Genomic DNA, 14,561 nt, shown 5'->3' with positions numbered 1-14,561 from the left:
TAGCAAAAATGAAACAGATACAGGTATTTTGAAAGATGGTGCCAAGACATCACAGGGGCGCAATATCTTACGAAGCCTTTATTAGAAACAATTATGAGCTAGCCATATGACAAAATAGTTTATTAATTTAACTTAATTTATATAGTATTTTACAAGTTACAATGTGCTGAAATTAAATTAAAATGCATAATGGAAACACTGAAAATGATTAAAATGAAACTCCACCCAACTACGCCAAAGAAATAAATGACATTCACTTGAAAGAGGCTTTTAGAAAAATAAAATGTTTTCAGATAATTGTTTCACCTTCCTGTATTCTGTGAATGCAAACTGTTGAAACAACTTCATCCCTCATCTTTTACATGTCATAGAAATACACATCATGCAAGTGTTTGAATGTTTTATTACATTTTTATTTCATTTTTTTATGAAAGTTTGTTCTGCACTGGAGCGTCTCACTGCTTTTATCATTACGCCCCTATTAAAATAAAAGATTTTTTTATTTAAACATTTGTTGTTGTTCTTTTCTATTATAACCACAAAATAATGTGGAAACAAAAACAAAACAAAACAAAAATCTTGAGAAATATTCACTTATAAAACTTTTGGATCAGTAAAAATGAGGTAAAAATGTGAGTCATTTCAATGCAAACACTGTCTGTGTCGTGTAGAAAGCAACACTAACACAGAATGGAGTTGATAAAACAAATGAGACCTGTAAACATTCATTTGAATGTAAAAGAATGGTTATTAGTCACTTTGATAATAAGTCACATATTAACTGCTGTAAATCCCCTCTGTTAGGTACGGTGGAGGATGTGTGATAATATGGGTCTATTTCTGTAAGTCTCTTAGTCAGACAATTAGCTGACAAGCGATTTTTTTTCACTTTACATTACAGCAACATTGGCAGTAAAATCCAATATCTAGGGAGCATCTGTGGGACTGGTTACCATGGTGACATATGTTGGGCCAAGATACGGAGTAGCTCTTCCTGTCGCTCTCAGATGCAGCTGCAGGTGACGGTTGACTCTGCCTCATGTACCTCCTCCCCATACAGAGCGATGAGTCTCGGATGGACCCTAAACACAAACAGCGATTACGATGCATTCTACGAAAAAAGGGACAATTCAGTCAAGCAACCGAGAATCTTTTACATGCCTTCAGTCTATTAATTTTTAATTCTGAAGATAGTTTTTTTTAAAGATGTTTTCAGTTTGTAAAATGACTGCAAATAAATGCTGTTCAAAGGTTGCTTGTATCTGTTTATTTAGTTAATTTTGTTTAACCGCGTGTAGCTGAATAGCAATAGGAAGCAACCTAACAAATTTACTTTTACAAATGGAGCATTACAGTTTTCTCTGAGAGAGTTGAGGAAGATAGGAATAGGATCTAGATAATACACCCAAGAAGTCTGCTTCAACACCTACAGAAAGTGAAAAAAAAGAGAGAGAACTGAGAAACCCAGTGACAAATAACATAACAGCAACAATGACACTTAAAAGAACTCAGTACCAACCCAGTGGCAACCACAACCCAAGACAGTGTGTCTGCAAGCACCAGAGAGCATAAGTGAGTGGAAAGCTGCTCATATTTATGACAGGATTTTTTTTATTTTTATTTTACCTTAAACGGATGAAGAGTACTAATATGGGTGCTTGAGGATAAAAAACTGTTAGAAAAGAGTGAGTATGCACAAAATCTCCAAAGGGCAATAAAGGAAGAGAAACTGTATGTCTGACTGTGTCTTCTCAGCACAAACACACATGTGCATGGTTACCAAAGAACCCAACTCAGCACCTTGTGGAACCTCTTTATAGATGTTGGAAGGGAGACTTAATACAAACTGACTTCATCTAGCAGATTTAGAGAAATTATATAAAAAGTGAGGAAATAAACAGTATTTGGGCAACATGTATAAATGTTGCCCAAATTGATTCCGCAATAAAAAAACAAACATGTTTTTTTGTGTCTTTTTTCAAATCTTTATCAAGGGTGCCAACAGTTAGCTGCTTTACTTTCAGGATTACTTAAAACTGGCCAGCTTTAGTCATGGTTGATTGTTGTAAGGTGGGAGTGAACATTATACGCTGAAGCAGATGCATTTAAAGAACCTTTCTATACTTCCACGAAGAAAAAGACGGTGTTTTGGGTGAACTGACCTTATTTGACATAACAGTGTTTCTCAAATAAATGCGTGGAATCAGTAGTGATTTGGGTTTTAGTCCTGAAACACAGCCAGTCCCACCTGATGAGCACTTCATTGGCGATCTCCACCAGCTCTCCATCGATGTTCCAGGGCAGAGCGGCTGCCTCTGATTGGATGATGGGTGTATTTTTGGAGTCTCCCTCGTCTTCGCTCTCCTCCTCAGACCAGCCAATCCGTGATCGGGGTCGAATCTTCACCGCTGACACGGAGTGTGTCTCCACGAAGGGGAAGCTAAACTGTAGACAACCAGAGCGTCACTGTGGACGTATGTGTGTCAAAGCTAAGCTGGAGAAGACTGTGGATCTTTGTAAATCTGTGTTAAGCAGCTTGTTTTGGTGCGTCGGGTTCCTTTCCTGTTTACTGTCTTCTCCTGTGATAACACAATGCGCCAATAGGGGGCAGCAGAGACCAGCAAGGTGACGACCCATATGCGTGCAAGTGTTTCTTGGGAGGATTTCTCTCTCTCAGTCTTTTCCGTTTGATTTGCAAATAAACACTAGGAAGTGTCATATTAGCAAACAGTCGCTTCTTTGCCTTTTTTGTTTGTTTGTTTGTTTGCTTGTTTAAATGGGGCCTTTTAACCCTCGCTTTAAATTTAATTTAACATCGAAAAATTTTAATCTATGACAATGGGTCATTGTCATAGACATTATAAAAAATATATAATTTTTTATTATACAACTCTGGGAACCTTAAGAGGAAACAGCCCAATAGTGAGAAGGTCCCGCTTAAGCATAAAAACATTTGACCTCTTACAGCTGAAACACACAAACTTTAACCGATGGTATTTGGTATTGGGTTTTGGGGTTTCGATGGTCAAATCTTCCCAGTCAGTCAGAAGCTGACGTCGCTGAGCTTGATCTGTTCTCTATTTGCATGGTAGCTAACCGAATGTAGGTCACCCAGTTCAATGTGCTTTTCCCTTTGCTGGACAGTCACCGTCCCACTGTCAGTATATTTAGAAAGTGGGTTAACGTTTAGTCTCTCAAGCCACAGCAAGCCATGCTAAATCAGGCTAATCTGCATGATAACTATTTTGTTTTCCTCGCTAGAAGTGGAGCTTTAAGAAGACAAGGTCACGAGCTGATGAAAATCCCATCAAGGGTGCTCCTGACTACATCCTGTTGGTGTTCATTACTGCTGGTTTAAACAACAACACTTCTCATCATTAGGCTGTAAAATAAAAACAAAATGGATGAAATGCAGATGTCTGATTTTAGAAAAAGAAAGACCAGAAGGCATATTAGTAATACAAATCATTATACACGGCAGAGGATTCATAAAAGGAAATTATGATTTCACCATCATTAAAGATCAATACCAGTCCATACCTGTTACACAGATTGAGTCAATGATTCCACAGCTTTTTAGTAACTACATTATCACTATGGGTTTGTTGGTTCTTATAAATTAAACACACAGTTTCTAGTCTTCCAAAGTAAGGTAAGTGAGTACAAATGTGAAAAACTGAACCGTATTTGTGAAACATCGAGTCATGTTATGTATGTGTGGGTAATTTATGATGTGGACCCATTTTATTTTACAGCACAGGACATGTGTATTGGGATGAAGGTTGTATAAATGACAACGTGCTGCTGTGTCAGGAGAGAGTAAGTTGCCATTTTGTCACTGTATCTTTTACCATATTTACTGGCTATCTGAGGATCAAAGTTCAACGCTATATTCAGAGTCTTTAAATGTCCTCGGGTGGTGAAATAATTTTTAGCTGGATTCATCTTGAAGTAGGTTTTGTTGACCTGCTGATGTAGCAACTTCATGGATCCCGTGAGTCGAGCAAAGTAAATCTTCATCAGTGCAGACAAAGCACCTGCATAGTGTACTATGAGATCAAAGCAACATTATTATAGTATTATTACTATGGCATTAGTGCATCACGTTCTTAAATTCAATAATAGTAGTTAATATGTTTAGTATTTATGCTCTTTCTGATTTGTGATGGAGTTGGTATGGTGTGAAATGTGATTGACAACTATTTGCTTGTCACTAACCTCAAAATCTAAATATAAAAAAACATTTAATTGGTATCATGATTTTGAGTATGTAGATTAGGCATTAAGACTTTCTAACTGATATTGTTTTTCATCAGACGTTAAAAGCCTAAATCTTCGTTGTTCCTCTCACCTGTCCACTAGAGCTGCTGTACCTCTTGAGGTGCTTGATGAACTCTGACCTGGAAGCATTACCTACTGCGATCAGTGAGGCGCTGCCATTGTCTAAACTGTGACAAACAGGAGGTTTAGAGAGAGTTATCAGAAGCAAAAACAGTTAGTTATTAGAAAACTGAGAGTTTAAGGTGTACCTGGTGTTTGGAGCCAATCCCTGAGGCGCATGTGGGCTCAGACAGGGGATAGACATGATGCTGATGCTGAGGTACAAACCCTGATTGGTCACCCAAGACTCCTCTGCTTCAATACAGACCAATCAGAGAGAGCCAAAGTAAAGCAGGGTTTGTTAGCAGAGGTAGGAAACTAAACCCGCTCAGGTCTCAGTTCACATTTGCAAATTGCTCTCCTCACCTGACTTTGTGTCCAGTTCTTTATCTTCGTCCTGGTCTCTAGAAAATGGACGAGGGAAGGTGTTTAAAAAAGGTGTGTTCACAGACATTTATAAATATACAAAGAAAAGAAAGGAGGAGAAACAACAATTAAACCAGTTATGAAGCCTTTGTTCTAGTTTTGAACATAAACTTCACAAATACAAGGAATACAAGTAGATGTTTAACCTTTACTGTTCAGATCTGCAAAAACTGTTTCATAAACACCCATCACTAACCAGAGACACATTTTAATATTCTATATTTTGTATAAATGATCTCCTTAACAGTAAAGAGTTGTTTCTTTTATCCATTTAGTCTATTTAATCCAGTTTTAACTGGTTGATCAAAATCGTATTTACATTTTTAAAATTTTTTTTATCAATTAAATATTTTCTTGCAACAGTGAATAAAAAGGTAAACTGTGAAATGAAGTCATGGTTGAAACAGAGTTCGACTGCTTCAGTAAAGGCACTACGTAAGACAAAAACGCATCACATCAGAAATGTAAAACACTGACCTCTAGTGGTGACAGTTTCCCCTTATTATTGAAAACCTAAAATGCCACATTAAGCAAACTATATTTGATAGGAATAAAGAAATTGCATATAATAATAATAATAATATAATATAAAAACATAATAAACAGTATTAAATAAATAAATAACAGACTGAAATATGTTATATGTCTTTTAAACATTTTCTCACTTCAAATATTTCGGGATATTTCATACAGATTGTGTAATTTCGATAAGAAAGTGGTGTGAAAACAATACTGCGTAAAACTCAAAATTCATCAGTGAGCAGTTGACCGACAGACCTCTCACAGCTGCTCTTACCTTGTCCAAATTTTAGCTTTCATTCTACACTAAACATTGGAATGATCAGTGACGACGATGAACAGCGTCTACATTTCTAAAAATATTTTTACAGGGAAAAATTATTTAGTCCAGTAATGTTAATGTTTTAGGATTTCTCTGTTTCCCATAAAACTATTAAGAAAATCGATGAATGTTTCTTACTGTTGTCCAAACAAGCTGCTTCCTGAGCTTTTTGCAGGTAAAAATGACAGCTGGCAGTCCTCTGGCCTGAGGGAGACCAACAGCAAAAGAAACACTTCATGACACTTCAGCTTGCCATAACAAAAATTAACTTCATTTTATTCATTTATGATGTAAAACAGGACCATAAAAATGTTCAAATAGTATTGTCACTGATACTGTCATCCTTTCCTCCTATGAAGTAAAACATTCAAATGACTGAAAGAAAAGAAAATGTGTCACCTAAGCCTGACCAAGGTCTTCACCACAGCATATTCTCGTCGCCGTGACGATGACATCCACCTCTTCTTTTCTGCCCTTGCTAAGCTCCGGCCACCAAAACCAAACATGGCAGAGAATCCGAAACGCACCAGCTGACCGTTGGACAAGAAGCTGCACATGTCCACCTGCTGCAGGTGACCTGAGCACAGACAGGAGAGACATTCAGACCGGCAGCATTTCCAAGAAATCGCTGATCCGTCATTTTGTTGCCTTTTCTTCTCAGTGAATTCTAATAGCATTTGATAAGCACAAAGCAAAGCCTTTAACCTAAAACGGAGGACCAATGCTTGAAACTTATAAATAATCAGCAGAATATGGTTACGAATTTTCACGTGGAAAAATTGAACAGAAAAGTACCTTGCAAAAGTAAACACACCAGCTGAACGACTGTCAGATTATAACCACTGAATTACGTTCTTTCATTGTGGACATTATGTGAGACAAAATTGGAAAGAAAATTGAAGAGACAAGTTTTTTGGGGTAAGTATCCACCTGCTTCGGACATGCATACACTCAAGTTGTTGCCCATTTTTGTTAGCAGAAAATTCTGTCAGATTCTCCATTGAATTCAGGTCTATCACATGAATATACTTCGATCTGAACCGTTCCACAGTAGCTGTGTTGGATTGCTGTCCTGCTGAAAGATGAACCTCCTGCAGTCTCAAGTCTTTCATCGCCTCAGTGGGGTTTGTTTTTCCAAAGTTGTCTTCTGTGTAGCTCCATCCATCCTGCTCTCATCAGTTCCTTTGTTCCTGAATGGGAACCACACAGCACTATGCTGCCTCCACCATGCTTCCCTGTGGTGATGACTCTCTTCAGTCCCTCCAGCATGGACCTATTGGCTGAGTTTGGCTGAATAACAATGTATTAATAAGTTTATTGTAATGTTCTCTACTAAACCTCTGAGGCCTTCACAGAACAGCTGGATTAATATTTAGATTAAATCCCACACAGTTGGAATCTGTAATCATTAAATAAATAATTAAATGGCATTTGAAGGTCATTGGTTGCAACTGATTTTATTTACAGTTGACTACAAACCTTTTCAGATTTTAAAATGTTATTTTGTCCTCTATTGTTTTACAAAATACTTGTCATATTTATTCTTTAATGTTGTCCCAGAAATGATTGAAATTCGACTTACACCACCTTTGACGTTGCCACCAGTTCACAGCAAAAAAAAAAAAAACTACAATAGCAGGAGCCATGTTTAAATATAGCTGCGAGGAAGCAATGGCCACTAATATTGACCTCAAACAAGTGCGCCTTCTGGTCTCACTTCGTTCCTGGAATGGTTTCATGCGTGGAGTGACCCAAATAAAATGCTTTAACACAGAACCTCGCTCCTGATTTCCTCTCCAACAACCTCAGGACGGCAAAACAGAAGAAGAAAAAAACCCATAAAGCAAATGGAGTAAGAAGAATCCCATTTAATATGAACTCATAAACGCGTCCTTTTGAGAAAATGCTCGATTAGCTTCCAGATGGGTGTACACAATTTGTCACACACACTCAGTACCAAACACAAACACGGAGCGTGCCATCTGGCCACATACCTGCCGTAACCTACTGAACTGCAGTCTACTCACCTGTCTGTCCTACCGCCTGCCTGTCTGTCTCTCTGGCTGAATCTGATTTCCTCGCCATATGGCTTGTTGTCAGTGTGTTAGTGGAGCTCCGTGTGTTGAGTGGGATTAAAGCTGACACGGTCAGTGTGTCACCGAGATCAAACCTACAGCTCATTTTAAAGGCTCGTCTAATATTTATAAGCAATGTAAACAACGGAAAAAATTAAATTAAATCTGGAATGTTCTTTTTCTTAACCTTAAACATTTCCATCCCTCCTCATAATATTTAGGCCTGCGTTACACATTTTTATGAGCAGAAGCGATCGGGCGGGCACGCCGAAAATGACAAGTACTAATATTATCTTCTACATTCACATTATATTAATAGTAATGTAGATGGGAAACAAATGCTGTATCTTTATAAGTTCCCAAGACTTTCAAATGCCCAGGAAAAATAGGCTTGACATGAATCTATTTATTTTCCAAAGCTGCTTTGTCTCGTTTCGGGTCACAGGGGGCATGGTGCGTATCTCCAGTAAAAGGCCAGACAAACTGTATTGGCTGCCACTTTATCACAGGGGCTTACCAAAGCACACTCAAGGCCAAAAACAATGCACACAGACACACACCCAGAGCTAAGAGTAATTTAAGTGAGAGAAATTAACTTGACATCAAGGTTTTTAAGTGTAAAAGAAGGTGGAAACTTGACACAGAAAGTCCTCAGCTGGGATTTGAACTCAGAACGTCGCGACTTTGAGACAACACTGTGAATCCCCAATCCAACATGGGGTCCAGGACATGTGGTAGTCTGACAATGTTTAAAAATTACAACAATAAGACTGTATAACTGTACACAGACAGTCCCGTGTAGAAGAACTCACATTTCGGCTCGCTACAACCTCAATGTACAACTATATATCTGTGTGTGCGAGACACTTTTTTTTCTACATTTCTCCTTGTAAAATATGTTGAAAACTTAATAATATTTTGAAATTATTTCCCTTTAACTTTACAATAATACAATATTTAATGTCATATAAAATCAGAATAAAATACATTGAAGATTATGGTTGCAGTGTGACATAATGTGGAAAAGAACATTTTTGCTTAACACCAGGCAGACATTTAGTGTCACGGCAACAAAGAGGTTAAGTCAAGAAACAACTGAGCTTCATTGAGTGATGAAATAGCTGTCTGGGAATAGGTCTTTGAGTTATTAGACAAGGTTCAGAGTGAAATAAACCAAGTTTGATGACCTGTAAAAAATGTTTTACAGATTAATAAAAAGAATTATTAAAAAAAACAAGGGTGAAATATCAGCAAATTAGGAGTAAATTCAGATCAGATTTGTGGTAATAAAAGCCTGATTCAGTTCGTCTTTGTGGGAAAATCCTTCTGCTTGACTTTGACTGCTCTTTGTTGTTCAAATTTTACTCCTATTAGTGTCACTTAATACTCCCAATTTCTCTCTCTTTTTCTCTCACACACACAGACACACACCCCCACACACACACCAGCTACCAGTATTAATTATGCATGATGAACCATCTCACCCGAAGCTGTCAAACAAAAACAACAACATGCCTTGCTTCAAACCGATTGGCCGACAGGTTTACCTGAGAGGATATGGAGAGAGGTGAGGAGAGGTCAGTGGGGGGGCGGGACCACAAGCAGCAGGGAAAACCTGTGATTTAGTGAAACTGATCCGACAGTCGGACATCTGTCGGCTTCCTCCCTCCAGAGTCCAGTACCACCATCTGTCTGCATGTTTGTTGTTTTTTTAAACTCTGGTCCCTTCGCCACTCAAATGGAACGACAGCCAATCACATCGAAGCTCAGAAACGATAAGAGCTCCAGATTGGCTTTCACCTCGACGTTTTGAATAAATTGAATTTAACAACAGATTTACTGCGGGCGGAAATCAATCCGAACGACCTGAGGATATAGATGTAAAGTAGATAGAGTGTATTTAACACAGATGCTCAAACTGGTGATGCAGAATGGAGAGAAAGCAAACATACTTCCTGACAACAAAGCCAAATGAAGTCAGGAAACACAGTCAAGTCAATATTCATTGTGAATATATTGCACTGGTGTTTGATGGCGATTTGTAAACAACATTCACCCTTTCAGACACATTTTTATGGGATCTGTTCTATTAAAACACACATCACATTGTGTGCAGGAGCTGTAAAAAACAATCCACTGACCCTCCGCCTATAATGTCTGACCTGGTCTGAGTTAGAAACAAAGGGCCGGTACCTAAAACAATGTGGAGAGTTGCTGTGACTGGATCTCTGACTCCATGGACTGAACAGGAAACCACATCTGTGGAACCTGTTGAGGCAAAAATGAAAACTCCTAAAGCTTCCCGCACGTCCGGCCATGTTTATGCTGCATGAAAAGGTCTTACCGGCAGGAATGATTCCCAGCGGCAGAGCTGCTCTCACTGGGTTTTCTGGAGAATTTGCATCTAGCTGAGCTCGGAGAACCAAAGCGTGGCACAGCTCCGCCACTGATCCGTCCCCACCGACACACACCACCCTGATGGACAGGTGAGGACACATCTCCATCAGGACAGGTGGATGATTTATATAGAGATGCAAGAAAGAACTCTAAGCTCTTGTTGTGAAGGCATTTTGTAAACCTTTAAAACTTCCTTAAACTCCAATAAAAATCTTAAAAAGTTGCAACTCTCTAATAACACCTAGAAAGGGTTTTAAATAAAGCCTTACACCGTGTTCCAAATTATTATGCAAGTGATATTTTTTCAGATTTTCTTAAGTGATCAATGCAAATGATGGTCAGTATAATTTTCAAATCATGAACTATTACAGTATAAATCAAATTTTACTGAGCAAAGCTCCCCAGGAGAACAGTATTTTTTTCAAAAATAAAAAACTCAAAATGCACTGTTCCAAATTATTATGCACAGCAGATTTTGTAAACATTTTATGGATTATAAAGAACTGCAAACGGTCATTCTTTGAATGTGCAGCATTAAGTGGTCACATGTACTAAAATCAAAAGCTATTTCAATCAAAAACATCTTAACAGACGAGTTACATGTTAACATAGGACCTTCTTTGATATCACAGCACAATTCTTGATCCATTGAACTTGTGAGTTTGTGGAAAGTTTCTGCTTGAATTTCTTTGCAGGATGTCAGAAAACTCAATAGGGTTGAGGTCAGAGGAGGATGGTGACACCATGAGTTTCTGCCCTTTTATGCCCATTGCAGCCAGTGACACAGTGGTATTCCTTGCAGCATGAGAAGGTGCATTGTGATGCAAAGAGATGATTTTGCTACTGAAGGTACGGCTCTTCTTTTTGAACCATAAAAGAAAGTGATCAGTCAGAAAGTCCATATACTTTGCTGAGGTCATTTTCACACCTTCAGGGTCTCTGAAGGGGCCGACCAATGATTCTCTCCCCATGATTTCAGGCCAAAGCATGACTCCACCACCACGTGTTGGGACGTGGTGGCCATCCACCACCAATTCACTACTGTGTCCATCTGGACCATCCAGGATTGCACAGCAGTCATCAGTGAACAAGTCTGTTTGAAAATTAATCTTCACAAACGGCTGGGTCCACTGCGACCATTTCTGCTTGTGAGCTCTGGTTAAGGTACAAACCCATCTTTGTTCTGAATCAGCCACAAATCTCTTCACAGTACGATAACGCTTCAGTTTTTGTTAAATGTCTAATGTTTTCATACCTTGTCATACAGCTCTACACTATCTGATGATTTTTGTCAGCAGAGATTCTTTCTCTTTCCCATATTGCTTGAAACCTGAGGCCTGCTTAATAATGTGGAACATCCTTCTTAAGTAGATTTCCTTTAATTGAGCTCACCGGGCAAACTAATCAACCAGCTCTCTGAAATTAATTATAGTGATTCAAAGAGCCCTGACACACAATACCATCTATAAATTTAATAGCACAACAAAAAATTTAATCTTTATGACACTTTAATCCAATTTGCATAATAATTTGGAACACGGTGTATTAATTCAGTTAATAGCTGAGTCAACTTTTTTACTTCTTATATTTTGTACAAAAATGAATGATTCAACAGTGTGATCAAGGCCCCTTGGTTGGTTTATATTTGTCTTTCACAAATATAAAATGACAAATTTAATATAAAAGATGTGTGAAGCTAGAGAAGAGTTAACTTTAGTAGTGTGGTGATAGCACTATGAAGTGAGATGCTCCATCTTCATGACTCGTGTTTGCAGTAAATAGGAGATAAACTGACTCGGCCTCCTTCCCCCTCTTCCTGGGGATGGGATTACCTGAAACTCTGGTCGCCACGGTGACAGTCAGCCTAATTGGCAAATGTAGGTTTCAACCAAATCCTCACCAGTGAAGCCTCACACACACACACACAAATGCAGCATTGCTAGCTTAGCAACGCTGAGCTAATCTTCTCTAAGCACATTAAGCTTTATGAGTGCTGAGCACAAAAGCTGCTTACAGACACACGCACACACACACATACACACACACACACCTTTATACACCCAACCACAGGTAGAGTGATGGGAGCTTCATAAAAGTTTTATATTCTTCAAGAACACAAGGTTTTGATAGTGTTCTTGAAGAATATACAGTTCTGAAAGCTTTCTGCGGAATAGGCAGTGGAACAAGGTCAATGTAATTCATGTAACCTGTGTGTTTGTGTGTGAGAGGGAGAGATCAGTCTGGGTCAGTGTGTTTTAGTGTCAGCCTCCGACAGTAAACCTCTGTTTGATTACACGGTTCACTTCAGTGCATCACAAACTCATACATCCGTCAAAGCTGCATCTTCAACTGATTTGACATGTCAGATAGCTTTTACAGGGTCAAAAAAACTACATCAAACTTTATTGTATAAATTGTAAAGTCACCTGTAATTACTTGGTAAATTCCACACAAAATAACTCCTGGGTTATGTCTTAAAATAACCCAGGAGTTTTAACTAAACACGTTTTGGAGTGACTCGGTCAGAGTGCCCCATATGAACTTGTGAAGGGGGTAAAAGAAAAGTGGGAAACGGCAAGAAAGACTTTCAACTTTAAAGATCGTCACCAGAGAAACATGCAAAAATCGGCTCAGTGGTTATAAGAAGGGTTGTTAAAAGATTTCTAGGCTAATTAATGAGAAGGATAATTAATACGATGCAATTTTTAGTGAAATGGTAACAAAAACAATTTTTTTTTTATCTTTTAGTTGATTGCACTTTTACACTGTGTTATGATTTTTTTTAAATGTATGGGTCAATTTCTATAAAAAAAACTAAACATCTTTGTTAAATAAGAATAGTTGCCAGGAATATGAAAAATGTTGGGCTTAATTGTAGAGCACAGCTCTGTATAGCTATATAACTGTGCACAACATTCACACTTTAACCAAACAAGCAATAAAAACACACGATATTTTACATCCTGTTATGCATATATTGAGAATAAATTTTGTTAATCGAATTAGCTTAAAAATAAATGTAAAATATTTCAGGGCTGAACAGTGATGTGTTTATTTTAATCATTAGTTTCTCATGGCATAGAAAACATAAAAAAACCCATAAAAATTTCAACCCTTCAAACCAAATACTCTTTGTTTTGTAATCAGGCAAATGTAAGTTTCAACTCACCTCTATTGGAAGGTGAGTTGTGAGTTTTTAACTCACTCTTTCTCAGTTTTAATGTTAGGCATTAACCACTGTAACCTAATTTTGGGGATGGAAATGAAATGTAATGTCATGCTAAATGATCACGGGTCGATCCATATTTGACCCAGAGCCGGGTTAAACTGCCTTCTTTTCGTGTACCTGGTACCAATAAATATCTATGGCATGAAAAAAAGGGGTAGTATAACATTTGGTAACATTTGGGGTAGTTACCAAAATGTTTTGCATGGTCTTTCACACAAAATTGTGGATGAACCACCAAGATTTTGAATGAAAAAGAAAACTTAAATTCCAAAACATGTTTTTATTTCATAAAAATTAATTGATATGACAAATAAAAGGGAAACAACTGACCCATCGTATTCATCCAGTTTGCATTCCTTCATCACTGAGAGAGCATGACCTTTCCTATCAGTTACTGCAGAGACAGACAGAAAGAAAGACACGTAGGGACAGACAGAGGGAGAAAAAGGAGAGGTGAGCAGATGGAGAGACATCGAGATGGACAAAGATAAAGTGTTCATGCATGTGTGTGGTCACATGTACATGGCTGTGTGTGCTTGATAGCTGCCAAGCGAAAAAGGGGGACAACGGATATCGTGCCATCTGCTGAGAGAAGGGAAAGGAAGAGAAGAGGAGTAGCTGTGAGAAAAGAGGAGAGGGAGATGGAAGCAGGAGAGGAGGAATCGTAGAGAAGATGATAGAGGAAAAGAAAATGAGAATAGGGCAAAAAACAGGGAAAGGAGATGAGAGGAAGTTGTGTCCCTCTGTCATAACAGATGGACTTAGCTCCGCCTCCAGGATCAGGTTACCTAGCGACCAGAAACTGCCATTAGCTCTGACCTTTGGACCTGGACACTTAAGCGCACACACAGAGATTTCATATCATTTTTTTATTGTTGTTGTTGTTGTTTAATGCCAATACAGAACACATTTTTATAGCAATTGAACTGATTCTTATCACAATAAAGTAAATTACTAAACTTGAATGTCCTTAAGTGTAGTAGAAAGAGATAACCAGCGGGATGAGCCAACCTGTGATGTCAGTGCGGATGTCCGCCATCTTAAAAAGAGGAGCCACATGGTCTCTGTAGATGTGAACGGCCTCCTTCTTGTGGCTGCTTGGGTTGATAAACACCTTCACATACCTGGGCCGGCAGCTGAACCCTGCACACACACATGAATACACCCGCCATGAGCCCCTCCATCACTGCCACCTGCGACGCGTTTGAGCAAA

The 14,561-nt window shown here is 38.4% G+C and overlaps 1 protein-coding gene across 6 annotated transcripts in view; it reads right to left on the bottom strand.

Annotated features, from left to right (window-relative positions):
- Window positions 1-420: 420 nt before the first annotated feature.
- The window catches only part of cerkl (CERK like autophagy regulator), a 32,824-nt gene continuing 18,683 nt past the window's right edge, over window positions 421-14,561 (bottom strand). The window contains exons 4-15 of one of the 6 annotated variants that reach the window (XM_028023285.1): window positions 14,360-14,491; window positions 13,871-13,966; window positions 13,679-13,742; window positions 10,067-10,197; window positions 9,916-9,990; window positions 6,047-6,224; window positions 5,786-5,851; window positions 4,747-4,784; window positions 4,530-4,635; window positions 4,352-4,448; window positions 2,249-2,445; window positions 421-1,082 (exon numbers count right to left, since the gene is read on the bottom strand). In XM_028023285.1, the coding sequence (XP_027879086.1) occupies window positions 1,004-1,082; window positions 2,249-2,445; window positions 4,352-4,448; window positions 4,530-4,635; window positions 4,747-4,784; window positions 5,786-5,851; window positions 6,047-6,224; window positions 9,916-9,990; window positions 10,067-10,197; window positions 13,679-13,742; window positions 13,871-13,966; window positions 14,360-14,491 (1,259 nt within the window). In that variant the 3' untranslated portion in view covers window positions 421-1,003. Of the gene's footprint in view, window positions 2,446-4,351; window positions 4,449-4,529; window positions 4,636-4,746; window positions 4,785-5,785; window positions 5,852-6,046; window positions 6,225-9,915; window positions 9,991-10,066; window positions 10,198-13,678; window positions 13,743-13,870; window positions 13,967-14,359; window positions 14,492-14,561 lie in introns of all 6 variants that reach the window. The other 5 variants (XM_028023283.1, XM_028023284.1, XM_028023286.1 and 2 more) reach the window with 5 other exon arrangements.

The sequence above is a fragment of the Xiphophorus couchianus genome, chromosome 7 (assembly GCF_001444195.1).
Source record: "Xiphophorus couchianus chromosome 7, X_couchianus-1.0, whole genome shotgun sequence".
NCBI lineage: Eukaryota > Metazoa > Chordata > Actinopteri > Cyprinodontiformes > Poeciliidae > Xiphophorus > Xiphophorus couchianus.
The sequence above is the reverse complement of the archived record's forward strand: the minus strand, read 5'-3'. Positions and strand labels throughout refer to the sequence as shown.